The sequence below is a fragment of the Neopelma chrysocephalum genome, unplaced genomic scaffold, assembly GCF_003984885.1.
Source record: "Neopelma chrysocephalum unplaced genomic scaffold, ASM398488v2 Primary Assembly neopelma1_103b, whole genome shotgun sequence".
In the NCBI taxonomy this organism is placed as follows: Eukaryota; Metazoa; Chordata; class Aves; order Passeriformes; family Pipridae; genus Neopelma; species Neopelma chrysocephalum.
In genome coordinates this window covers 534824-560522 of record NW_020897767.1, presented here as the reverse complement: position 1 = coordinate 560522, position 25699 = coordinate 534824, and the positions used below count along the sequence as shown (strand labels likewise).

At 48.1% G+C, this 25699-nt stretch overlaps 1 protein-coding gene across 2 annotated transcripts in view; it reads left to right on the top strand.

Annotated features, from left to right (window-relative positions):
• GPD2 (glycerol-3-phosphate dehydrogenase 2) overlaps window positions 1-25699 on the top strand; it is a 48018-nt gene that overhangs the window by 17575 nt on the left and 4744 nt on the right. For both annotated transcript variants that reach the window (XM_027695843.1, XM_027695844.1), the window contains exons 5-15: window positions 500-597; window positions 1458-1621; window positions 13955-14119; window positions 14707-14851; window positions 19411-19604; window positions 21728-21862; window positions 22058-22233; window positions 22711-22842; window positions 23322-23480; window positions 25245-25357; window positions 25434-25512. In XM_027695843.1, coding sequence (XP_027551644.1) covers window positions 500-597; window positions 1458-1621; window positions 13955-14119; window positions 14707-14851; window positions 19411-19604; window positions 21728-21862; window positions 22058-22233; window positions 22711-22842; window positions 23322-23480; window positions 25245-25357; window positions 25434-25512 — 1560 coding nt within the window. The remainder of the gene's footprint in view (window positions 1-499; window positions 598-1457; window positions 1622-13954; window positions 14120-14706; window positions 14852-19410; window positions 19605-21727; window positions 21863-22057; window positions 22234-22710; window positions 22843-23321; window positions 23481-25244; window positions 25358-25433; window positions 25513-25699) is intronic.

The following is a 25699-nucleotide window of genomic DNA, read 5'->3' as shown; positions in this document are numbered from 1 at the left end:
CAGTTGTAGCACTGCTACAGAAATGGTGATTTTCAGGGGAAAATATCTAAACCATGCAGTTATCCAGATGTAGAAACCAACCTTTTTTTGCCAAAGAACAACTTCATGTCGATGTACATTGATTGGCCTGGAGAAGAACCCTTCTGCATTTGCAGCTTGGAGTCAGGGTGGGATTTAGCTGTGGGAATTGGCTTGGAAGAAGCTGTGTTGTGGGACAGGTCCCAGCCCTCCCGAGTGCCTCCTGCCCATCGTTAGGGCAATGTGGCTCAGTCTGCTTTGTGTTCAAACCCAAAATTATCCAACTGACCTGCCAAGACACCAAGGTGAAATTACTGAAACTTAATTTTCTCGGGAGTGGTTTTCCTTAACTGTTGAGGTTTTCAGGGATCTCGGTGGGTGGGAATGGTGTGAGGTGTCGGCTTTGGTGCTGTTCCTCGCTCAGTGTTGCCCGTGGGTTGGAGGCTGGGTGTGTGTGGCTGACCTGGCTGTGTGTTTGCAGTACAGGATGGTGAAGGAGGCTCTGGAGGAGCGTGCCCACCTGCTGCAGAGTGCCCCGCACCTCTCCGCCCCGCTGCCCATCATGCTGCCCATCTACAAGTAAGCTCTGCTCAGCCATCTCCCCTTTCCCTTGCCTGCTGACAAGCAGTCCACGTCCCTGGAGAAGTTCCCAGGTCCCCCCTTCCCAAAGCACGTCCCCAAAGCTGTCACAAGCTCTGCCCTCCAGCAGGTGAGATGTTGCTGGGCTGCAGAAACATGAAGTTTTCTTAGGCTGCTTTGAGGTGCAGCTCTTCAGGGCCCTTCCAGCACCTCAGTTAGGAGCAGCTGGAGAGAATTCTCATTCCCAGGATGTTGTTTGCTATTCTCTCAGCACACCCTTACCTTCAACACACCCATCACAGCGTTTTGTTCAGTCCATATGGCCACAGGCTGGTTGGGTATGGAGAGAACAGTTTCCTTCTCCTCTGAGGAGCAGGGTCTAAGTGCTTTGGGTTAGGTTTTCAGATCTCAAAGAACAGTTACTCACTGGAACAGGCTGCTTAGAGCAGGGAGGTTTTGCTGAATGATCTTAATTTTATTAAGATCCTTCCTGTCTTTATCATTCCTGACTTAGTGGAAGGGGCTAATAAAAGCTGGAGCTCACGCAGGTCGGTGATTGACTGCTTTGATGTGGTCCTGAAGTACAAAAAGCCAGTTTAGATCCTAATTCTAGAGCAAACAAAGCCTTGAATCTGCTTGACTCACTGCAGTGAGCAGCTCTGTTGAAAACAGTAGCAAACAATAATTCAGACTTGAGTATTTACATTACATTGTGGTACCACGAGCTTGTCTGAAGGTACCAGGTAAAACTGGTGTAATACAACACAGTTACTCACCGTGCTCTGTGTTACAATAACAGTGTGTGCATGTACTTCTAAATTCTTTATTGTTTTCACCTCCTGGGTGTTTTTTCCCCGCAGGTGGTGGCAGCTGCCGTACTACTGGATTGGGATAAAACTCTATGACCTGGTGGCAGGAAGCCAGTGCCTGAAGAGAAGTTATGTCCTCACCAAGTCAAGGGCCTTGGAGCTGTTCCCGATGCTGCGCAAGGACAAGCTGGTTGGAGCCATTGTCTACTACGATGGTACGTGGCTCCCTGTGCTCCCAGTGCTCGTGTTGTGCTGGGTTTGGGGGCAGAAACACGGATGTGAGGCTGTAGGTCCTGTACATTGAGCCTCTAAAGGGAGGAACAACAGCCTGAAGGATTCAGCTTGCCTCTTAAGCGCGAGTTTGGTAGGTAAATCATGTTTTTGTGACAGTAGCTTACTGAAGGTAGGAGAAAATATATTGGTTTTCTTGGCTAGTGGGTGTAGTGCCGTGTGAAAGTGTTCTGGTGATTCCCTAAAACTTCCCAGCTGGGCATGGTGCTCTGCACTTCTTGGATTGAACACTTCTTCTGAGGAAGAAGTCAGGAAAATCTGATGGTTCCAGCAGTGTCCAGTGGGTTGCTGTGGCACTTCCACTGTGCAGAGAACTCCTAACCTGGATCTGGATGATGTGGTTGTGGTTCTCACTCTGGGTTGGATGAGGCCTGGATCAATTAGTTTTTATATCATCAGTAAAATTAGTTGCTCTGCAAAAAGAGCATTCATGGTAATTACAATCAGAGACTAGAGATTGCCATAAGACACGAATGGTTTCTGTTAAAGCCCCTTTAAATAACGGGTTATTTAATTAATAATTAAATAATTAATTAATGATTCCGGAGAGGAAGAGTTCCTGGAAGGTGGACTGGCTCTTCATTGCAGCAGACTGGTGTGCTGTCCCACCAGATTGGTGGTGTTCCTCCTCCTCTTCCACTTCCAGGACAGAAAGTTTGGTAAGGCTTCCTTGGAAATGGGGCAGGACAGGTGATATCAGAATATCCTGCTGTGTTCTGGATAAGGCAACAAGCCATGGATTCCTCACAGGCTTGGAGGACCCCTCCAAAATAAATAACTGAAGCACTGATTTACTTCCCCAGTGGTACCATTCTGGTTGGTTTGCACCTGAAGATGTGGTTTCTGACCCTTTGGCAGCAGAAAGGTCTTTACACAGGGTGGGTTACAAAGGGAGTTCTTTTCCCTTTGTAGAAATGCATTTACACTTCATCAGCTCATCAGAGGGGCTTCTGGCCTGGGAGGGACTCTGGAAGCTCACTGGGCTCCAATAGTATTTATGAGGCTTCTGGCTAAAGCTGATGTTGGTAGTTGCAGGTGTCTCAGACAGAGCCCAGCAGCTGGAAAAACAATTAAAAATTCATATATGTGTGTGGGAATACGTAGGTGCAGGTTCTTGTTTGGGAGTAGGGTGGCATTTAAGGGACAGACTTGATTTTTACCTGTCTCTGAGGGAGGCTGCATCTCATCTGTCTTATTTTTAAGGTCTGGAGGAAATCAGGGGTTTTTGGAAGCAAAATTTGCTGTGGGATTACGTGGTGGGTTTTGTACACTGTACAAGGAGCTGCTGTGGATACAAAGAAGGAATTCAGATTTCTTTATTCCTTATCCTAAGCTATCCCTTAGCCTGCTCTAAGGGATCCCAGGAGCCTGCCAGAAGAATGGAGTGGTTCTCTTCACTGTAATTACACTCCTCAGAAGAGCACTATAGCTTGAAATCTGTTTGTAATCCAGTGAAGTTTTTTCTGATTAAATAAGTAATTTGGCTGTATCGTGGCTATTTACTACTCCCAACATTCCAAAGATACACCTTTCAGGACAACCCTAAAGTTAGTCCTCAGGTTTCCTGGATGAATAGTTATTTTGAACAGTGTTGCAGTAAATCTAAAGATTGGGTTTTGATGGCAAACACCATCAGGGCAGGGCTCTGAGTGACTGAGAGATGTCTCTGGAGGTTTTGGTGCCATCCCAACAAAAGAAAACAAACCCAGACTCTAAATATTGGAAATGGAGAAGTGTAAGATAGAAAAGAAAAAATATTGTATGTCTTGCCTTATTTTGGTTTCTTTACAAGATACAGCTTAGGCAGAATGTAAAGAACTGGTATTTTGCAGTGGTAAAAAATTGAAAAACCTCTCAGAGCTCCACCAAACCTCAGTTTCCCTGAAGAATAAAGTGGTTCTGAAAGGGGTGAAATTTGTGTGTTGATAATACACATCTGGGTGCTTTCAGGCTGCACCTGATGCAGAAGACTTCCCAACTAAAATGTTAAATCAGTTCTTAACATGCCACGTTTCGACTCAGTTTTGCCTGCAGTGCCTCCTCTGCAGGTCAGCCCCTGGGCTCATGAGCTGTTTTATCCTGATCAGTTAACCTGCTCTGGCCACAGGAAATTTGTTTTAAGTCATAACGTTTCAGCAGGCACCCTTTAGGTCTTGTAAATCATTATACTTGAATTTTAATGATACGCTTCACACCCTAAATCCAGAGGAATGGAGGACAAAGGGAACGGGAATTGAACTGAAAGTAGAGAAGGGGGTAATAAATGGAATTAAGCTGCTTTTAGTACTTTCAGAATGATTAGTCATAAAATAGAGCATTAAATAACGACAAAGAAAAAAAATACAAGTCTTGAAGTCAGTGATATCTTTCTCTTCTCTGTCCATCCCTTGTCTCTTCCCTAAATAATTAATCAATAAATTGGTCTTGACTGTTTCAGTAACTGCAGTTAAAGGTAGTTTTCTCCTGTTTTCCCACTTTCCTTTATTCCTGTCCATCATCCCTTGTCCCTGTGGTTGTTAATAACGGGGCTGTTAATGCTCACAGATGTTGGTGCCCAGCACCGAAGGGGAGAATTAAAAATCCTGGGTATGTGAGGCAGTGTTTTCTGTGCTCCAGCCCCTGCCCAGCTGTGCCTGTGCAGGGGGAAGCCCAGGGATGCTCTTTGTGTGGGGCTGTAATTGGTGGTGGGGCCGGTGGCACGTCCAGCCATCCATAATTCATGAGGATGCCGTTCCCAAACGGCGCCGGGGTCGTCTTCATTACATCTTCTAAATTGTTTATACAGGCAAAAAAAAATGGTACATTATAAATGTTGGAAGTACCAGCAAGAGCAAATCACAGCCTTGTCCAGAGGCTATTCCTGCTCTGCCTGAGCATCGGGAAGCCAGAGCATATGTTGGATGTTAGCCGGGGTGTACACAACGTGTCCTATTTATTCAAGGTTTGCTTTGAAGCCACAACTTACAAGTTTGTTTCTTAGGGGGACATGTCAGACTGCATTTAGCATTTGTTGGTATGAGGATACTCCTGAATAGCAAAGAGGCAACATTTTGGGGGGAGAAGGCGGCTGCTATGTGAGCAGGGATCTGTCAGATCCACTTAGGGGGCTCGGGGACAGCTGGGGAAGAGGCACAGTGGAGAGGCTGGGCTGGCTCAGCATCAGGGCAGGATTGTTCCAAAGCCCTTTAAATGGAAGAATTCATCTCCATTTGAATTATGTAGAGTTCATTATGGTAAAAACTGGGAGAGCCATTGCAGCAGGGATCCAGCTGGCCAGCGTGTGTCAATGTAAGGTGTTCAGCAATTCCAAGTGGCACGGTTTTCTTTAAGATACATTATTTTTCTAAGTGCTTGCAGACATTTTTAACATGTTTTTTCTTGCAAGATGAGCCTTTAGGTGCATAAGGAAAATTTGTATTCCAGAATCAGTCATGAATTTAAGATTTTAGAACTTTGCTGACCCCGCTCTCTGAATTTCCAGCTATTTCCTGAAAACAGGAATTAACATATGCTACTTCTTGGACTCCTCTGCCACATCAGGATATTGGGTTGTTTAATGTCTTGTTCTAGATTTCCAGTATATTTGCTGGGATGTAAGTAGTTGGCTTTTTTTTTTTTGTATTCTCAGTAGTTTTGTATACATTCTCTCCTGAAATATTTTAATATGGAGGTTATTTAAAGGTATAAAAAGCCTTGGCAGAGGATTTTGCTTTTCCTGTTTACAGCAAACCCCCTGAGAAATCCTTCTCAGGCACACACAGACACACACAAAAATCAATGCAAAAGAGTAGGGCATTCATTAAGCTGTCAAAAATGGAATAAATGCTTTTTTTTATTTAGGCTCTTGTAGCTATTTTTCCTAGGATTTGAGTGTGTCCTGAATTATGAAATGTTATAGCTTTATAATTCATGTTTGACAAATGGGTATTTGGAGATGTTGAGCTGTAATAGGGGTATTACAGACAACTCTGTGGCTGTTTTTCCTTCCCTGGGTATAAAAACTCTGACAGTTTGTCACTAGAAATACTTTCCATAGGTGATTTTAAATACACAGCTCCTCGGTATTTCAAACCTGAGGCTGGATGGGTGGGAGAAGCCTTGCAGGCACACTAACCATGGGTATAACCAGGGAAGTACTCTGTGTATGTTCCATAACCTCTTGTTTTCTGATATGTTTTGTCCTGTGTTCCATAAAATAGAGCTGTCTGTGAAACCCTGGAGGAAACGGGCAGGATGTGAGGAATTCAGGGGGGAATGCTGGCTGCCTCTGGTGGGTTGCAGGTACAGTGGAAACCCACAGCAGCCAGAGTATTTTCCTTGCTGGTGCTGGCAGTGGGGCTCCAGGATAACCCCAGTTTCCCAGTTATCCCTGGCACAACCCCTGGGTCCCCGTTCTCTGGTGCTGCTGCCGAGTCCCGCCGTGCTCTGCCCGTCAGAGCTGGTTTACCCTTCTCAAAAGGGATAAAATCAATGGCCTGAACCAGCTGCATCTTTAACCCAGTTTTGCCTCTGTCAGAGGTGCAGGCTCAGCCACGTCCCTGCAGGATGAGCCCTTTGCTCCCCACAAAAGGGCCGTGCATCCTCAGCGCTCCCTTCCCTGCGCTGGAGGCTCCTTCCCAAAAGCTGGCGGATGGTAACTGCATCCTGCTGTACCTGTAACAATTTAATTGTGTGAGTCAGCCCAGTCAAGCATCCCCAGCTCATGACTGGAAGACATGAAATTCATTGTCATTATTGTCCCTGTCATTTTGGATCATTATATCCTGCTGCAGAATTTTCCTCACTCCAGTGCTTTCGTACCTCCAGGAAGCAGGGATTATGGCTGAGGTTGGGGTGGGGGCAGGACTGTGAACTACATTTACCTCAGGGGAGCCACAGATTAAATTGGCTTTGCTTTCTGACTTGCTGGATTCGTCTGTTTGTACGCTGTGGGTTTAAGGTTGGAAATGATGAATATTCCAGTGAATTCCAGGCCTCTCTCTTCTCTTTTTTTAATGCTCGTATAAGCAAAGGATGGGGTTTGCATCCCTTAAGAAGTGAACGGGGAATAATTCTTCAGATCGTGTTACCAAAAAGATTTAAGATTATTCCTGAGCAAAACGCTGTTATTGGCACATGGTGGCACAAACATCCGAGTGGTCCCTGGGGTGTCGTGGCTTTAGGGGAGAGGAAGGAGCTGTGCTGTGCTGTGGGGGGGTGTTTTATGGGAGCTCAGGGGTGGGTTGTTAGGTAGCAGTGCCCTGCTCCCTGCTGTGGGTGCGGCTGAGAAGGGAAGGGGTGATGGGGCACCTGCCCCTTCCCCTGCCCCTTCCCCTGCCCCTTCCCCTGCTCCCCGTGTCCGTCAGCATGTGGGCAGCCCTGGGAAGGGTTGGGAAGGTACTCATTCCTCATCTTCCCAGAATCACCTAGTCAGGAAGACTGGACAAGCCCTCCAAGTTTTTTTTCTCTGCAAAAGTGGCCAGGCATTGAAATAAGTTGCTCAGGGAGGTGTTTAAGAGGAGCCTGGATGTGGCACTTGGGGACATGGTTTAGGAGTGATTATGGTGGTGCTGGGTTGATGGTTGGAGATGACTTTGAGGGTCTCTTCCAGCCTTGCTGATGGTGTGATTCTGTGGTCCGTGGGAGCAGTGCTGCCTCTCTCCAGCTCTGGCAGGGCACTGTGTCCCCCCTGCCATGTCCTGTTCCCTGAGAGGGCTCTGTGGGGTCACACAGCAGCGGGCAGCCGAACCCAGCACATTGGGGCTGGTGACTCCATCCCTTGCTTCCTCTGGACCAAAGAACACCAAAGTTTGCCCCGATGGAGTTTTCCCCTGGCAGCCGTGGGTGCCCTGGCCGTGTCCCCGGCCCTGACGGGCGCTCACAGGGACATCTCAGTGCCTCTTCCATGAACTGACAGTGACAGTGTTTGGTTTCATTTCAGCATGCTGCTGTCCCTGCCGCTGACACGGCGCTCGCGGTGCAGTGACAAGTTGAAGGCTGATACAAAGGAAGTGGGAAACAGAGTAATTATAGAGCACAGGGACGGAATTCCAGATTTTGTCTGTCACTGGATGTGTGGATATTGTGGCTTATTTTTGTGTTTCGGGATCTTGGTTTCCATACGAGTTCCAGCTTCTGTGCTGTGAGTTGGCAGCAGACTCGATCAGACAGACATTTGCAGGGTATTGGGATTTCTTCCTTTAAAAAAGGCTTTTATGGACTCCCTGCCTCTTGCTTGTGCTGTTCCTTTGTTTATAACTCTGTATGTAATTTGCAGCTATTCATACTAGAAAAGGGGGAATGGCTTTAAACTGACAGAGGGCAGATTTAGATTGGATGTTGGGGAGAAATTCTTCCCTGTGAGGGTGGTGAGGCCATGGTACAGGTTGCCCAGAGAAGCTGTGGCTGCCCCTGGATCCCTGGAAGTGTCCAAGGCCAGGTTGGAGCAACCTGGGCTGGTGGAAGGTGTCCCTGCCCATGGCAGGGGGTGGAACAAGATGGACTTTAAGGTCCCTTCCAACCCAAACTGTTCTGGGATTCTAAGAATAGGGAAGCTTAGTTCTTGTGGTCTAAGCTGGTGCTAAGTGGAGGAAGCCACAAATGGTTTAGGATGACTGGATGCTGCTGGATTATTTAAACTGGATGTTTCAAATCTGAGTTTGAACCTGTTGGAATCAATTTACCTGTCAGAAGGCCGAGCTCGAGGCTTCCCTTCCCGTGAAAGCTCCTACGCAGTGAGGGGTGGAAGTGCCCAGATCTTAGGGCAGATCTTGGAGAGCTAAAATGTTGTGTGTGGTTGTTTCCTGTGCAAACTTAGGTGCATGTTGTCCTTCCCACCCGCTGGGGCCTCCCTGCAGCAGCACAGGTGACCCAGGGCCCAGCAGTGCTGGGGTTCTCTGGGAGCTATAGGGGCCATAGGGCCAGCCCGGTGTGCTGTCACTGTGCTGGGGGTGGGATGGGGCTGGTGGGACTGAGTCACAGCTTGTCCTTCTGAAGCAGGCCAGGAACAAAGATGTGAGTGCTGCATATCCTTAAAAGTCTGGGAGATTTCAGCAAATTCCACTTCGGTTTTGCGTGATTCAGGGAAAAAGAAATAGTTCAGGTCTGAGGGCATTGTAGTGACTTGTGACTCACGAGTCAAAGTGGATGTTTCCCCTGAACTCACTCTGATTGTGTCTGGGGAGGAGAACTTGCCAAGGTCTCTCTGAAAGAAGTCTGGAACAATTTTGAGTCACTCGAGCTGATTCATCTGCCCAAAGTGGGATGCAAGCCTTTCCTATGCCCAACAGCTGCTGGGCTCCTGCTTCATGCTTGTGATGAAACTGGCCATGCAATTCAGCACTGACTTAAAATTATAGGTATGGTAGTCCTGTTAACTTAGTTATGTGTAATTGTATGTATCTAATGTACATGCATAATTGTGTAATCACTCATCAGCCTTAACTTTGGAGAGGTTTGGGTAAGGTTTGTCTACACAATGAACATGAAGTGATTTGGTTTCCTGCGTTGCTTTGCTGTGTGCCTGCAGTGTAACAGTGCTGGGCTGGGGCAAGAATATCACTTATTTTTAAATAGCTTCTAGAATGTCAGTGCTTTGGGTGACTGTGAATGCTGGTGTTGTGGTTACACAGTAATATCCCCATCTTGATGCTGGGTGATTAGATTTTGGGAATGTTCCAAACCAATGTGAGTTTAGTTCAGTATTCCAGTTAAATAAGTGGAACTCACTGGTATCAGTAAAGGAATAACATACAAGCAACAAGTTAATTTGCAGGTGTTTATCTTGCCTTTATTCCCTCAGCTTTTTAGAAGAAACGTAAAAACCTAAACCCCCCCCCTTATTTGTGTGGCTACACTACAAAGGGATCTGGAATTGTGACCACACTGGAGGCCTGCTTGTCTTATTCATATATATCTTTTGATGTGTTTTTCCTTTCCAAGGAGCCTGGTAGGTGGTTCTCAGGGGAAATTTGCCCCCTTGAGAAGGTTCACTGGGACTGTCACAGAGCTCCTTGCGTGGTTGCCTCCCCTTAAACCCAACCTCCAGCCCTGACTGGCTGTGCCCGGTCAGGGAAGCTGGAACCTGGGGAAAGGTGAGGAGGGTTTTGTGTCTGCTGCAGGGACCAGCCTCTTCCTTAAAGCCAGAAATCTGCGAGCCCAGCTGTTACAGCTCTGCTGCTGCAGGAGGAGCCAAAATGAACTTTAAGGTTCCTTCCAACCCAAACCATTCTGAGGTTCCGTGAGTTGGTTAAACAGTAATAGTTGTCAGAGAGTGACACAGGACAGAACATACTAGAACTGCCAGAGTGCCTCATTAAGGCTCTGGTTTTCACACAATGCTCCTGAGCCAGTCCCAAACAAACCTCTCCAGTCTGTGGGCTTTGTTACCCCTCCCTGGCTGGGGCTCGGCGCTGATAAAAATAAAATTGAACGTACACTGTGTGCACTCTGGGGGAGGATCCTGTGAGTGCCGACGGAAACATTGTCTGTTCGGGGCTGAAGAAAGAAATACAGCATTTGCTACTAAGGGGTGAAAATAGAATTTTCCTAAATTACACAAAAAGAAGAAATTATAAACCAAATGGCATCACTGTTGGGCTTAACGTGATGTAGGACACACTTACTCAAAATGTCTCTGCGCACTGAATGCCCTCAGCAGTGAGGCTTCTAAAAGTGAGGGGGTTTTTAGAGTGTTAATTTAGTGAAAGCACTTCGGCCAGTGTTTTGGGAAGAGCTGGGCTGACTGCCCTTAGAAGTTAAAGTATCTCTCCATTGTCACTGTATTACAGCAGTTGACAACAGTGGATTAGGGGATGGATGATTCTCTCAGCTTTCCTTGCTGGAAATAACTTGAAGGATTTAAACATCCTCTTGTTCTCAAGTGGTGCCATGGGAGGAGTTGCAAAGAGAACTCGGCATATTCCATCAGTTGGCTCTTAGAGGCTTCTCCCAAAGATGCTGAGGTGTGACTGCCCTCCCTGGAGCAGCAGGACTGGAGCAGCAGTGACCTCTCCAGGGCAGGCTGTTGGTGAACATCTGTTCCTGGGGAATGGCACAATTACCATTTCACTGGGTTGCCTGCAGTTAGGAGATCTCCAGGAGTGTCCTCATCTACGAAGGATGCCAGATTAACTTGTCTTAGCCATTCTGTTGTTATAAAATAACTTTTTGGCTTAAACATTTGGGAAAACCCCCAAGTGTCACCGAGGGGTCACCTCTGGTAGCCAGGAGGGTCATTGTTTTGTTTGGCTTTGGAGCTGCAGTGCTGCTGTGAGGCACAGGGATGCAGAGCTGGCTGTGCTGGGTAATCCAGGGTTGGATCTCAGGGAAAGGTTCTTCCCCCAGAGGGTAGTTGGGCACTGCCCAGGCTCCCCAGGGCAGTGGGCACAGCACCAAGGCTGCCAGAGCTCCAGGAAGGTTTGGACAACGCTCTCAGGGACAGGGTGGGACTGTTGGGGTGTCTGTGCAGGGCCAGGGGTTGAACTGGATGGTCCTTGTAGGTCCCTTCCAACTCAGCATATTCTAATTCTCTGATTCTCTGATCGAGGGCAGGATTTTAATATAATTATCTGGGGGAAAACACACACATGTGAATTGGAGGGCCTTAAGCAAACAAAAAGGCAAAAACCAGCTGTTCCTGGGTATAAAACCATTGTCTTATGATCCTGTCTCTCCCAAACTGTTCACTGTTGTTCTCTGCAGATGATAAATTCCCAGGCTGGGAAGCCACTCTTCATTCCCTTCAAATCAAGATCTCTGCAGATCTCTGTTACTCATGCTATGCAATACTTGAGGACTCCATGCTGTAGGTCACATCAATCTGAAGCCAGTGGGTTTTTCTACCAGTGTAGTTCATCAGGAACTGGTTATTTCCCAGTCCTCTTCCTGCAAATAAATTCCATGGGCACTCAGTTCCTTTTGGGCTGAGCTGAGGAGTGAGTAATAACACAGGGGTTCTCATATCAGAATAATGATGAGGAGAAAATGGATGAGAGGTTCAGAGGAAGCAGGAAAATGTTGTTTTGGACACAGTGGTACAAATCCTGAAGTGCACTGAGCGTGTCCTGAGCTCACTCTGACTTTAGGAGCATTGAGAGACTCAACAAGAGGCCGAGCAGCCTTTGGATTTGGGGCTTGCTAAACAATGGTTACTCAGAAGTTTGGTTTTATAGAAATTACCCATTCACACATTGTTTATTCTACTGATTGGCTCCTCGGGATTGCTTTTGCTCTGGGCAAATAAGTGACAAATCTGGGCAGAGGCAAACTTGCCAAATTTAAACAGTCAGAGTTCCCATAGACCAGAGCTAATATTGGCTGATGCTGAACTGTGCTGCTGTGGGATGAATCCCCACCTCGGGGTAGCCAGAGGACACTGGTTTGTGTTGGTGCCACCTTGGGTGCTGGTGGCAGGAACAGAGGGAGGATCAGAGAGTCACTAAGGAAACTCTCCTGGTCCCGGGTCCTGCTGCAGCGAGGGAATGAACCCCCCTGTGCCAGTGGTCCATCGGGGCTGGGTTTGCAGGGGAGCCGTGTCTGGGGGAGCTGTTCCTGTGCGTGGTCCTGCACAGCCAAACCTGGTGGTGCCTGTGGGCCAGGCAGGCCCCAAATCCAGCACCACCATAAAGGGGGATGTCTCCAGGACACTGTGCCCCTGAAAGCCCTCGAGCATTTCTTGGATTACAGAATCACTGAATCATTTAGGTTGGAAAAGACCTCTGAGATCGAGTCCATCCTTTGGTCACCACCTTGTCAACTAGACCGGAGCACTGAGTGCCGTGTCCAGTTGTTCCTTGAGCACTGGATTCCTTTGGAATACGTGCTGTTCTGTGGAAGCAGCTGCTGTACTACAGCTTGTCACTGTCCTTTGTCCCTTTTCCACCCATCACTCCCTCTCCACACGAGCTATACCTTCTCCCAACCCTGCCTTAAACTGGGTGAGCCTCCTGAGGTCGTTTATTCCTCCCTGCCACCACAGCAGCAGCAGTGCTGGTGCCTTTACAGAACGCTTTGCCTGCCACCTCTGACCGATGGTTGTTCCCCCTCGTGCACCTTGTGTGATGGAGCACCCCCAACTTTTCCTGACACCTTGCTCAGTTGTTTTGCTGTTCTTTTTTGCAGCTGATTCCGGGCATTGTTTGCTGAGTGGAATTGGAGTTACTGTTTGTTTCTTCATCGGTGCTTTATCATGCTGCCGTTTCTGTACGCTCGGTGTAACTTTTTTTCTCGTAGCTGAAGACAGATTGTGCTGCAGGGCCCGGGCTGGGTTGGAGTGAGGGCTTTGGGGAGGGGAGGCGGCGCCTGCGAGGCCATTGATCCCATCTTTATAACTTTGCCCTTTTAGCTGGGAACAGATGATTTGCACGGGGGTTGGAGATGGTGCAGGCAGAATCCGAAGGACCAAACTTTACATAAACCATTTATACTAAACATTGGGGATGCTGGCAACATAAATCAACTACAGTATCTATTACAAATTTATCACTTTATCAGTATCATCTGTGATAGGAGTGGTCTGAACAGGTGGGGAAGTGAACCATACCTCGGGAAGTTTAGCCTGCTTGGAAATTAATTATTCAGGACACACAGAGCCTGGCCCCTTCAATGTATAGTAATTCTTTCCAGCCAGCATCTAGGCCTCCAACTTCAGTGCAATAATAAATAGGAAAAGTCTCAGGTGAAGCCAGTATTTCAGAGTAATTAATCATCTTCCCTCATGGTCCCTCTGCCTCTCTCTTGGTTTTCTTTAACGAGGGAATTTCAGTAATAAATCTTTAATGATATATGTTAAGAATCCTTCATTAATTCTTGTCCACTTATTTCTCTCTTTTGGGTGCTTTTATGTTGTATGTTGGGAAGTTAAAAGGAATATACAAGAAAAAACCAGTTAAATTTGACACAGTCTGTGAAAGGATGTTTTGGGTGTCGGGTGTTCACTTGGTAATCAGAATTGTTGCTTAATAGCAGCTGGATTGTCAAAAGGATTCTCGGATACAAGTGCAGAGTTACGGCAGGATTACAAGGGAAAAGGGAGAGGAAAGAGTGGTTTGTCTGCTCCTGAATGGAGGGGAAGGGGCAGGAGTGTTCCATTTGAGTGGGGTGTGTGGTGTGGGATGCTGGAGGCCCTCGGGGCGCGCGGCCGGACACACTGGCAAGGGGCCGTGCCCGAACAGCCCTGTGGGGGCGACGGGATGTGAGGGGATGTGACAGGCCCGGGCGTGACGGATGGGCCGTGGGTGACGGGTGGGTGACGGGTGTCCCCGGGTGCCTCCCCGCAGGGCAGCACAACGACGCGCGCATGAACCTGGCCATCGCGCTGACGGCCGCGCGCTACGGCGCCGCCACCGCCAACTACGCCGAGGTGAGGAGCCTGCTCAAGAGCACCGACCCTGCCAGCGGGAAGCTCCGAGTGTGCGGGGTGCGCTGCAGGGACGTCCTGACCGGTGAGTGGGACCCCCAACTCCCCCGGGGCTGCACGGGCAGGGCACGAGGAGCCCCTCGGGAGAGGAACCGCGGGATAACGCGGCCCCGCTGCTCCCTCTGAACATCCATGAACCACAGAGGAGCCGTCTTCCCGGGCCCTGCCATTAGTGTCACTCAGCTTTAGCTTCTGTCACGTTTCTCACTCAAATCCCAGTGTTTTGGCAGGGCAGACTGAACTTTACATCCAAACCCTTCTGTCAAGGAAAGATGACATTGTCAAAGGCTCCGTGCTGTACTGTAATAATCCCATTTACTGAGTCTGTGGGGTGAGACTGAAATCTTTTTTTCTTGAGAGGCAGATTTCAGCTGAGCAACTTCCACCTTGTCTGCCCTCACAGATAAGCTGGAATTCCATTCTAAAACATTCTCCTTCAAATCTGGTGTTGGGTGAGCCCTTAGTTAATTTTTAGAGCCCACCCCAGCTGTTGTGTTCAGCCACGCAGGGTACACTTTACAGTAGGGTGAGTTCATAGAGAGATTAACAACAGAGAGCATCAGCGAGCAGGAAACAAATGGTGTCTGTGATTGATACTGTTTTCTTTCACAGGGAAGGAGTTTGATGTCAAAGCCAAGTGTGTTATCAATGCCACGGGACCTTTCACAGACTCCGTGCGCAAAATGGATGATGAGGAGGTGCCCAACATCTGTCAGCCCAGCGCAGGAGTGCACATCGTGATGCCTGGTTATTACAGGTATCGGGGCTCGGGGCTGCTCCGTTTGTGACACCATTTGTAACAGTCTCTGCTGGGGAATAAATAAGCTCCCGGAGAGGCACTGGTGGGTTTTACAGCACTTCTGAACGCGCAGCTTGATTTTGATTTTTGTTTGTGTTTTTTAAAGAGGGTTCTGGCGCTGTGCCGACGAGAAGAACAATTTCATCTATTCAGAAAACACTGAAGTCTTTTAGTTCTTAGTTAAAGCTCCCCAAGGCAGGACTCCTGCTGAAGCAGAAGGTGTTTAGGCAGAGCATCACCAGACTGGTGAAAGCACCTATTTCAATAATGCCTTTGAGCTGAGTGTGCTGCCTGCCTGGTCACCTCCTTAGGAAAACCTCCCAGCGAGGCTGCATCTTCATACAGGATCTCTTGTCCTGTTAAATCATGGAATCACAGCATAGTTTGGGTTGGAGGGGACCTTAGAGATCATCTCATTCCACCCCCTGCCTTTAAATGTGAAACTCCCTGTGCAGTGACTCTGCCACCTGCTCAGTGTAAACAGGAGTGCGGAAGTACAGAATAAATAGTATAATGGGCAGTATGATAAGTAATAATAAGTAATATTAGTGTCACCCAAAAGAATTAGTTCAGAGTAACACAGTTAAATTCTGGCACTGCTGTGGCCACAGGCTCCAGCCCCAGTCTGTGGGGGTTTTGGTGGTCAGGATGTGCCCCCCTTGGCCACCCCCGTTCCAGGAGAGGTTCCCCTGGCACTCTGCTCCCTGCAGTCTCCTGCTTCCCTCCCTATTTGCTGTGCAAAGCCAAATCCCCTTCTCCCGAGTCAGCCCTGTCAGTTGGAACTCAAATATTACCTTTGGTTCCTGAAGTCATTAGCATCCTAATGGAAATTCTGCTTTATGGACTTAGCCCAGTTCTGTTGATACAGAGCCCTCACAGTAATGCCTTCCCCAGCACCATCGTGCTCCTTGGAATGGGAATTCAGCCTTCCAGGGCACAACAGGGTGTTCTGCTGGAGCTGTCCTAACAGCACATGACCACAGACTAAAATTGAGGCATTTTTGGCCTGGTGTAAAATCACCCCTGCATTCTGTTCTGGGTTTTTTTGTATCTTTCCCCATGAGAAATGGGAAAATGACCTGATAGCTGCTTTAAAGTACTAAAAATGTGAAGAAATGGGCTGTAATCCCAGTTTCCTCATATGCTAGGAGGAGGACGTGGCTTTATGGCCCTACGGAAAAACATGGAAAGCTTTAAAACTTGGACTCACTTTGTAAATTCAAAGTAGAAGATGGCTTGATCTGCATTTATTTATTCTGTAATAACCCAATAATTTTAATTGGAAATGTGGAGAATTCTTGTTCTCCGTGTTCCCCGGTGGATGTCAGCATGTGGGCATTACTTTCCTTGGAAAATAGTATCTGCCCACACGCTGCCTCCACAGCACAGCTGATTAGATAAAACTGCACTGAATTTCCTTGGGGTGTGAGAGCTGAAAGCAGGGAACTGTCTGCTGAACAGAAAATACTCGTGGGATCTAATCTTGGTTGTATCAGGTCTTCTCCTGGTGCCAGGGGACACTCCTCAGCACAGGAAGGTTGGCATTTCACCCTGTCCACGTGCCCTGTGGTGAATGTTTTGTGCCCTGTGGTGAATATTTTACAGAATTTTGGCCCACAGTCACAAAAATGATTTTTTTTTGGTTAAAATTTAGAGGTTTTCAGTTATAAACATAGTTAAGATTTTGTAAAACTAATGTTAACCTAATGCATTCACTTCCCGTGGGTTTTTTGCTCATTGATGTTCTTCATTAACAGTCCCAGAATTCCTCCCCTCATTAATTAGGTTTCCAGCCTGGAATGTGTCTGTGAATACAAGGCTTTTTCCTCTCCCTTCTGACCAATTTCAGACGTTTTCAGTCTTTCTCGAGTTTTCCTCTCTGCTCTGCATTCCAGACTCCAGGTAAACTCATCTGTTGCACCTCAGTTCTGCTCTGTGGAAGGTCACTTTTTGTTCTTTAAGTGCATTTGTGGTGCTTTGGTCAAATGGTTCTTCAGCTGGAGATCAACATGGAGCCAAGACCTTCCCTGTATCTCCCAGACCATTTCCCTCCACATTTCTGTGTGTCAATGCCTTGCTTTAATGCTTCACATTACAGTTTGCAATACTGGCCTTGCCCATTTTAGCAGCCTTTGAAGAGGAATCTCAGCGTGGCTGACATGGCTCATACCTCCTTCTCCCATCCATTTTGGAATCACAGGAATTCCTGCCATAGAAAGCCCTGTTGTTTCACAGGTATCCCTGGTGTGACTCCACGGGCTTCCCAAAGGCCAGTATTTGGGTGTTAAGATGCTGCTTTTTGATGCAAAACACCTTATTTTGCATTTGTTTGGGTGGCTCTTCAGTTATTTAAATAAGCTGGAACGAGCCCGGCGATGGGCATGGAGAGAGAGCTTCCCAGGAAAGCTGGTATCAGTAATTCAGTAAATAATTGGCACAGGGAAGGCTTGCATCCTTTCTCAGCACTTGCTTTGCAATCTAAAAAACACTTCAGTCCAGAGGTGCTGTGGGAAAACATAGTTTGAAGTCTCTGCTTGTTTCTCATCCTTATTTTTAACACTTTTTATGAAATTGCATAAAAAACCCCACATACTTTAAAGAAAATGTCTATAAAGTTTCTGAATTCTGATACTGTATATTAAATCTCTGATTTCCTCTGTCTCTAAATCAACAGCTTTTTCATTTTAAAAAGTAATCATTTGTCTGAGGTGATTTACCTTTCCCAAACTGTGTTGACTTCCCCTATTAGATTGTACCTCTCCCTCTGTAGGCCTAAGCTGTCTTTAAATATCAGCTAAAAAAGGTTCTAATATACATGCTAGGTATGAAATTCTCAGCTTCTCTTCCAGCCTTGCCATATATTGCAAACTTCCCTTCAGTAATCAGTTTAGGCCTCCTCAAAATGGAATATTCATTGATTCAGCTTGAATAGGTAGTTCTCACCCAAGCAGGTCTTTGCCTTCAGATACCGTGTTAGGAATTGTTTGAGCCCATTGAATGATTCCCCTCTCAAGTTCCTAATTGCCACCTAAATCCCCATATCCCTCCCCAGCTCCCAGGGGTGGGTGCACAGCCTGGAGCCCCCTGGACACTACAGGTGTTTATATAAGGACTTGCAGCACCTGAAATGAAAGTCAGCATCTACCCTTAAAATAAAAACAAACGAAGAAAGGGGCAGTATAATGTTTTTTCTCTATAAAAGCTGTTTACCTTTAAATGTTTATAAAAGCCTCTTATTTTCTGAAATACAAGCAGAGCTTTTTAATAAGCCACGAGGAGGTGGCTGGGTTTGTACCTGTGAATTTTATTTTACATTATACCAGAAACCACTGATACATAAATTCCTGTCCGAAGAACTACAAATTTTCTTCCTTGTACTGAACAATTCCGTTCTGCACTGGCAGAATAATGAAAAATCTCTGAGTAGCAGCATCATTGGTGTCTCTTTTGCCTTTTTTCCTCAAAGCACAGTTCCACACTCAGGGCCACAGAACTGGGAGCACTCGAGTCCCTCAGGAGTCTGTGGGTGTTCCTTCCTGTTGAAGTGGCAGGTGGTGACAGACTCAGGCTTAGTGTCACTGGGAGGACTCCTTAAATGTCCTCATTTCTCCTCTTTTCTCTCCTTTCTCTCTCATTTGCCACCCCCTGCCCCTCCCATTCCACATGTACTGGGGAAGGCAGGTTGGAGGGGATTTCGTATGTCTTTAATTGTGCCCTCTGTTCAGGGTGCAAATAATTGACAGCTCAGGTTAATAAGATCTGATCTTTATTATTTCTTGTTCCGTACTTAGACACATCAAAACAGAACCAGGGTTCTGTTCTTCTGTCTTCCATTTGAATAGATTAGGGATTAGGGAGAAATTCCTGGCTGGGAGGGTGGGGAGGCCCTGGCCCAGGTTGCCCAGAGAAGCTGTGGCTGCCCCTGGATCCCTGGAAGTGTCCAAGGCCAGGTTGGACAGGGCTTGGAGCAACCTGGGCTGGTGGAAGGTGTCCCTGCCCATGGCAGGGGGTGGAATGAGATGAGTTTTAAGGTCCCTCCCAACCCAACTCAGTCTGTGAACATTCTGTCTCAGCCTTCCCTCTCCCTGTTGTGGCATAATGCAGAGGATTGCCTGTTTTGGGGATTAAAAGCAGTTGTTCATTCCATGAGGAGTTTCGAGTCATTGCAGGTTTAAAATTTCTGACTGTCCATATTTGAAGTTCCAACACACGAGGCTTTCCAGAGTGAACAGAGATGGGAGATGCCCAAGGCCTGATGGCTCCACCTTAAGGTTGTGATCTGCTCACTGGCTCAGGAAACCAAATTGTGGGAATTTCTGAGCATCTCTTCCAAGGGCCTTGTTTCCCAGAACTCCTGGGACTGCCGTTTAAAGGCAGGTCTTGGCCAGAGGTGAACTCTATTATTTATTTAATAAATCACTTGGCCTAAGAACAAAGGTTGTGTTCCAGTATTTCCCTGGAGTTCCAGGAGTGCAGAACCCCAGGCTGTGTCGAACCACGTCCCTCCTTTCTTTCAGCCCTGACAACATGGGGCTGCTGGACCCAGCCACCAGCGATGGCAGGGTGATCTTCTTCCTGCCCTGGGAGAAGATGACGATTGCGGGGACCACGGACAGCCCCACGGATGTCACCTCCCACCCCATCCCCACGGAGGAGGACATCAACTTCATCCTCAGCGAAGTGCGCAACTACCTGGGCGCCGACGTGGAAGGTAACCCTGGCAGGGCTCCTTCCCCTGGGAAGGTGCTCAGGAGTCTGCCCATTCCAGCCTGGGGAAGTACAGCAAAGAATTCACCTGGAAGAAAAAGGCATTCAGAGTTTTCCCATGCCCTTGTTTCTGTTTTCATTTTTCCAGGCATTTTATTCTAGCATTTACTTTGCTTGGTCGGTAAATATCTTACAGGGGCGGTTTTGGTGGGAAAGTAAAATGGGCCAGAAGGAGAATGTTTAAAAATTCCTTGGTGACAGTTGTTCCCTTCAGCAGCTGAGGTTGTTCCCTTCAGCACCTCTGCTGTAAGGTGCTGGCCTGCTGTGGCTCAGGGCTGGTTTGAAGGACAGGGGCTTCTTTCCTTAGAATCACAGAATCATGGAATAGTTAAGGTTGGCAAAGATCATCAACCCAGCACCACCACCATGTTCACCACTAAACCATGTCCTCAAGTGCCCCATCCACACATTTTTTGACCACTCCCAGGGATGGTGGCTGCCCTGGGCAGTCTTTCCCTCGGAGTGAGGCTTTGGTTTATTTAAATTACAGCATTTGTACCACTGTATTTCTGCTGCAGCAGCTGCATTAAAATGGAAAGCACTCAGTCAGGAACAATGGAATATCCCTAGATTTAGGAAAACTTGCTGTCTGAAGATGGGAAATGCTGGATTCCTTGTTTCCTGCAGTGGAGAATTGATGTCTCCATGTTGTGTGAAGTTATGAGAGAGTCTCCAGGGAAGGTCCTGTTGAGTGTCTGGAGCAGCAGTTGCTGTTGGAAGTGCAGGAGGCCAGGCAGGGAGTTAGGAATTTGAACAAGACAGAGATCAGATTAGATATTAGGAAAGAATCCTTCCCTGGGAGGGTGGGGAGGCCCTGGCACAGGGTGCCCAGAGAAGCTGTGGCTGCCCCTGGATCCCTGGAAGTGTCCAAGGCCAGGTTGGACGGGGCTTGGAGCAACCTGGGCTGGTGGAAGGTGTCCCTGCCCATGGCAGGGGGTGGAGTGAGATGAGCTTTCCATGGATTCACAGGTATTTCCCAGCAGTGCATCCCGCAGTGTTCAGTCCCTCTGACTCCAGCCCACCTGGGCACTCTGCAATTACCATGTTTATAGATGGCTGGTACTGAAATAACAACTGCTCTGCCCATATCAACCCTCCACAGCCCTGCCTGTGCTGCCAGAGCCAGTGCCAGGGTTATCAACTTCCACAGGCTTGGACACCTTCCAGCTGCTTAATTACAGCGTCACGCGTGCTGCTTCCTCTAGTTCCATTAGTTTAGAAACGTAACACGGGATCCTAGTCCTGTGATTAACACTTCATTTTGGCAGGTTAAACACGCTGGCAGAGCACCATTGATTTTGGAAATCTATTCCGTGTTCTTTGGGGGATGTTTTTTACACCCTTTTAGTGATTTTTCAATTATCGTTTATTTGAAAGTTGTAATAAAAACATGTTCCAAAGACTTGGGTGTGAAGCAGATCAGTAACTGCACTCAGGGTGAAGGCTGCGGGTAAAGATGACTTGTCAAGAGGAGAACTTGGGAAAAATAACCTACCAGCTAGAGAAAAAGCTAGGGAGTCCTAAAAGGAAATGTTACACTCATGGCACAAACTTTATTTTGGCTTTTAAAATGTGGTGTAAGGACTGTCCTGTCAGCACAGGCAGACAGGGAGAGGCACGGTGCTGGGGTGATGTGTTGTTAGGGTTTGGTCTTTGGGCTTGGGGCTTTCATGGGCTGGTGGGTGTGTGACAGCTGAATCTCTGTGGGTTGATCCGTTCCCAGGATGTCTCTGTTCTGTTGGGTTTCTCACCAGTGTGACAAACAGACCTGTCTGTCTGACTTTGCTTTGGGGTGGTGATTATTGCCAGTCCTGATTGGAGCAGTGCTGGGTTTAGCCTGGAGAAAAGGAGGCTCAGGGTGACGAGGTGGGGATCGGTCACAGGTCGGACTCCACGGTCTGGGAGGTCTTTTCCAACCTCGGTGATTCTGTAATTCTGCAGCCCAGCTTATTGCCTGGCTTTGGAGAGTCTCCCCCAGCTTTGCAGGTCGCTGGGCACAGTGGGGTGCAGCCCTTGGGAGCTGAATCCCCCTCAGCTCTGTGCTGACTGTGCCTGGTCCCTGGGCAGTGAGAAGAGGAGACGTGCTGGCAGCGTGGAGCGGGATCCGGCCCCTGGTGACAGACCCCAACTCCAAGGACACGCAGTCCATCTCGCGCAACCACGTGGTGACCATCAGCGACAGCGGCCTCGTCACCATCGCAGGTCCTGCCGGGGCTCCTCAGGGGCTGGGCTGGGCTTCCAGGGCTCCCCTCATCACCCCTCGGGTCCTGCAGCTACACACTGATCTGTGGGGCAAGCCTGACGAGAATCCTGTCATATATAATTATATATAGCGTGTAGCAACTTCATATTCTTCTTGCTCTTCCCAAATAAAGAGGTGGACGTGTGTTCCCGCAGGGGGGAAGTGGACAACCTACCGTGCCATGGCACGGGACACCATCGATGCAGCCATCCAGGAGCACAACCTGAAGGCAGGGTCCAGTAAAACCATGGGGCTGCGGCTGGAGGGGGGCCACGACTGGAGCCCCACACTCTACATCAGGCTGGTCCAAGACTACGGGCTTGAAAGCGAGGTGAGCCGTGGTTCTGGTGCTGCTCTGATGTTTTGGTGTTGCAGGGGTTTGGTTTTTCCCTGAATCAAACGCCAGCATAACGTGGGCAAAGGTCTGGTGAGCCTGATCAGAGCTTATTGTCCGGCTGGGGCAAGGATGGTTTGAACAGGAATAAATTCTGGTAGTTGTTCTTCATCTTCCCTTTTTCTTTCCTTCCAGTCTTGGCTGTTTCCTGCTCTAAAATGTTGGGGTCTGTCTCCCTTGGAGCCCCCAAAGCTGTACATCAGCCATGGCAGAAGAGCTGGGGTGTCCTCAGACCCAGTGATACAGACACGGGGGGCAGTGCTGGTCCAGCCCACCCACAACAGACTTTCCTCCCTCACAGTCACAATCTGACACCCTCTGCAGCCTGTTTGTTATTGCTGAGGAGGGAATGGACAAGGAACACTGCATATTTCATGCTTTCAGAGTATACTGGGTGTGTTTTCCTCTCCACAGGTGGCTCAGCACTTGGCTTCCACCTACGGGGACAAGGCTTTTGAGGTGGCCAAAATAGCCCAAGTCACAGGGAAGAGGTGGCCAATTGTTGGGAAACGTCTCGTGTCTGAATTCCCTTACATCGAAGCTGAGGTATGTGGGAAAACCTCCTGTTCTTTGGGTCTGTACTTGGCATGAGCAGGTTCTAGAGCAGGTCGTGGCTCTGTGAAACATCTCCTTGAGCCCTTTCCTTTGGGAAGGTCCAGGTTTTTTTCTGGTCCCATTTTTCCTCTTCCCTGGAGCCCGCTTTGTTTTTATGTATTTATATACACACATACTATTACATATAATTAACTATTTATATAATGTCATTTTTTTATTTCGTATATAAAAAATGTATCCTGGGTGAGTTTTATAAAATGTCCCAAGGAAAAGGGAACCCTTCTCTTGGCTGGGTGGGTGTTGGTTTGCGACAGCTCCTGTCGCGCGGCCAGCCCAGCCGTGTGCTCTGGGATGCAATTCCCGCCCTTCCCGTGTCCATCTCACGTTCCCGTGTCCATCTCACGTTCCTGTGTCCATCTCACATTCCCGTGTCCATCTCACATGCTTTTCCCTGTGGCTGGCTGCTGCAGGTGGTGTATGGGGTGAAGGAGTACGCCCGCACCGCCGTGGACATGATCTCCCGCCGCACCCGCCTGGCCTTCCTCAACGTGCAGGCGGCAGAGGAGGCCCTGCCCAGGATCGTGGACATCATGGGCAAAGAACTCAACTGGAGCGAGCAGAAGAAGAAGGTACAAAGGGCCTTTTTCAGCTTTGTTTTGCTTAAGGAGTTTCCATGTTAACGGTCCGAGTGGGTTGAATAGAAAACTACAAGCGATGTTTTATTCCTGAGAGAATGAGTCACTTGGTGCATTTCGTTGTAAAGGCTTTTATCAAATAGCTGTGAGATGAGTTGGGATTGGCCAGGGGGTGGAGGGGAAAGGGAAGATCTGTATCCTGTTATTCTCCAGCTTTAAAAATTAAAGCAGACGTGGCATTACTGTCCTATTCCTATCAATTATTTTGTTTACTGGCACTTTTCAACTGATCTGCCTCAGCAAAGGAGGGTCTTGTAGTCTGTGTCACCGCTTTTTGTCCACTCTGTCTTTTGAGGAGTGATGTCTGTGGTGTTGAGGACAGACCTGGATATCCCACTGACAGGAATCCTGCCCCTTCAGAGCTACCACATCAGGAAGCTCCCAAGCAGCACTTGTTGCTGTTGTTGTAAACAAAGAAGTGCCCAGAACAGTGGAGGCTGCACTTGTAACACTGTCCTGAGTGTGGTGGAGCAACAGCAGGAAAGGAGGGACGGGGCCCTGGCACCTCTTTCAGTGGGAAGCAAACAGAGCCTGTGAATGCTCAGCTGGCACTTCCACTCCAGAGTTTCCCTTGGAGTGTTCATGGAACCTTTTAGCCGGTCAGAAGCTGGATTGACATTCTGAAGGGGCTCATTTGAGCCAGAGGACCTGCTGTGATCCCAGAGCCTGCCTGCAGGAATGCCTGAGGAAAGGGATCCCAGCCTGTCCCGGGTGTGAGGGTTGGTGTGTGTGTATCACAGCCAGAGGAGTTCAGCTGTGTTAGAGGTGCCTCACCCTCACCCCGTGAGATTTGCTCAGAGAATCCTTTTCCAGGCTGAACAAAGCTACACCACTTCTTCCCTAAGAATAGCTCAGCAAATGGGAAGCTGTCAAGGCAGGGAATTTGGAATGAGCACGTGGTTAGGGTTGCATGGACAGCCCCAGTGCCAGCACCTTTGGTGGGGAGCTGGGCACCATTCCCACCCTCACCTGCAGGAAGAAAAATGGGCAAGTCCTGCACTCCCCTGTAGGAATTCCAAAGCCTTCCATGGCTCGTGGGAGCTCAGGAATGCCACTGAGGCATCTCTGCATCGCCTGGGTGTCCCCTGGGCTTTGTTCTGGAAAAGGACCCTTTGCTGTAGAGAGAACTCAATTCTGTGCTGCTTTATGTATGTCAGGGGTTTATCACTCATTAAAACCTGGCCAGGGAAGACCTTGCACTGAACTTTCAGGTAATAAAGTCATTTTACTACCATCGGGAAAACTAGTTTAAACCATAAAGAACCTGCCTGGTGTTGAGCCTCCTGACTTTGTTGCTGGTTTTGGACAGTTGGGTGAAACATCACACTGAGATATGAGCTGGAAGTGAAGTGGTGTGTTGTAGGCCTGACCAAAAAGGGCCGTGTTTTCCTGTGATGGGCACACTCACCATCTGTGACTGAAGGTGTGGGATGGTCCTGAAAGCATTTACACACAAATTAGAAGTCTTTACTAGAGTTGATACCTCTTTCCAAGGCTAAAAAGTGCCTCAGTTTAACTTTTAAAATACTTTTCAGCTGCCATCTGCTTAGTTTTGGGAGCTTAGGTAACTCCTGGTTAAATGGAAGAATCTAATAATAAAATATAATAAATAAATAAGAAATACTACATGAAAAATACTTGTATAAGAACTTGCTATTCCTCAGATACACAGGTTTTCTGGTTTTGTTTTTGTTGTAGGAAGAGCTTGAAACTGCAAGAAAATTTCTCTATTATGAAATGGGCTACAAAGTAAAAACAGATCAATTAACAGACCGCTCTGAAATCAGCCTGGTGCCTTCAGACATTGAGAGGTGAGTGAAGCAGCAGAGTTAACGAGCCCCTGTCCCTCTCCCGGTGCAGTTCCCCACGGACACCCTTCTCCCACAGGTACAAGAAGCGGTTCCACATGTTTGACAAGGAGAAGAAGGGCTTTATCACCATCCTGGACGTGCAGCGTGTGCTGGAGGTGAGATTTCCTGGGTCTCCTTTGGGAGCAGCTGCTGTGGCTGTTGGGGTGGTGCTGAGCAGAGCTGTGCTGAGCAGAGCTGTGCTGAGCAGGGCTGTGCTGAGCAGTGCTGAGCAGGGCTGTGCTGAGCTGTGCTGTGCTGAGCAGGGCTGTGCTGAGCAGGGCTGTGCTGAGCAGGGCTGTGCTG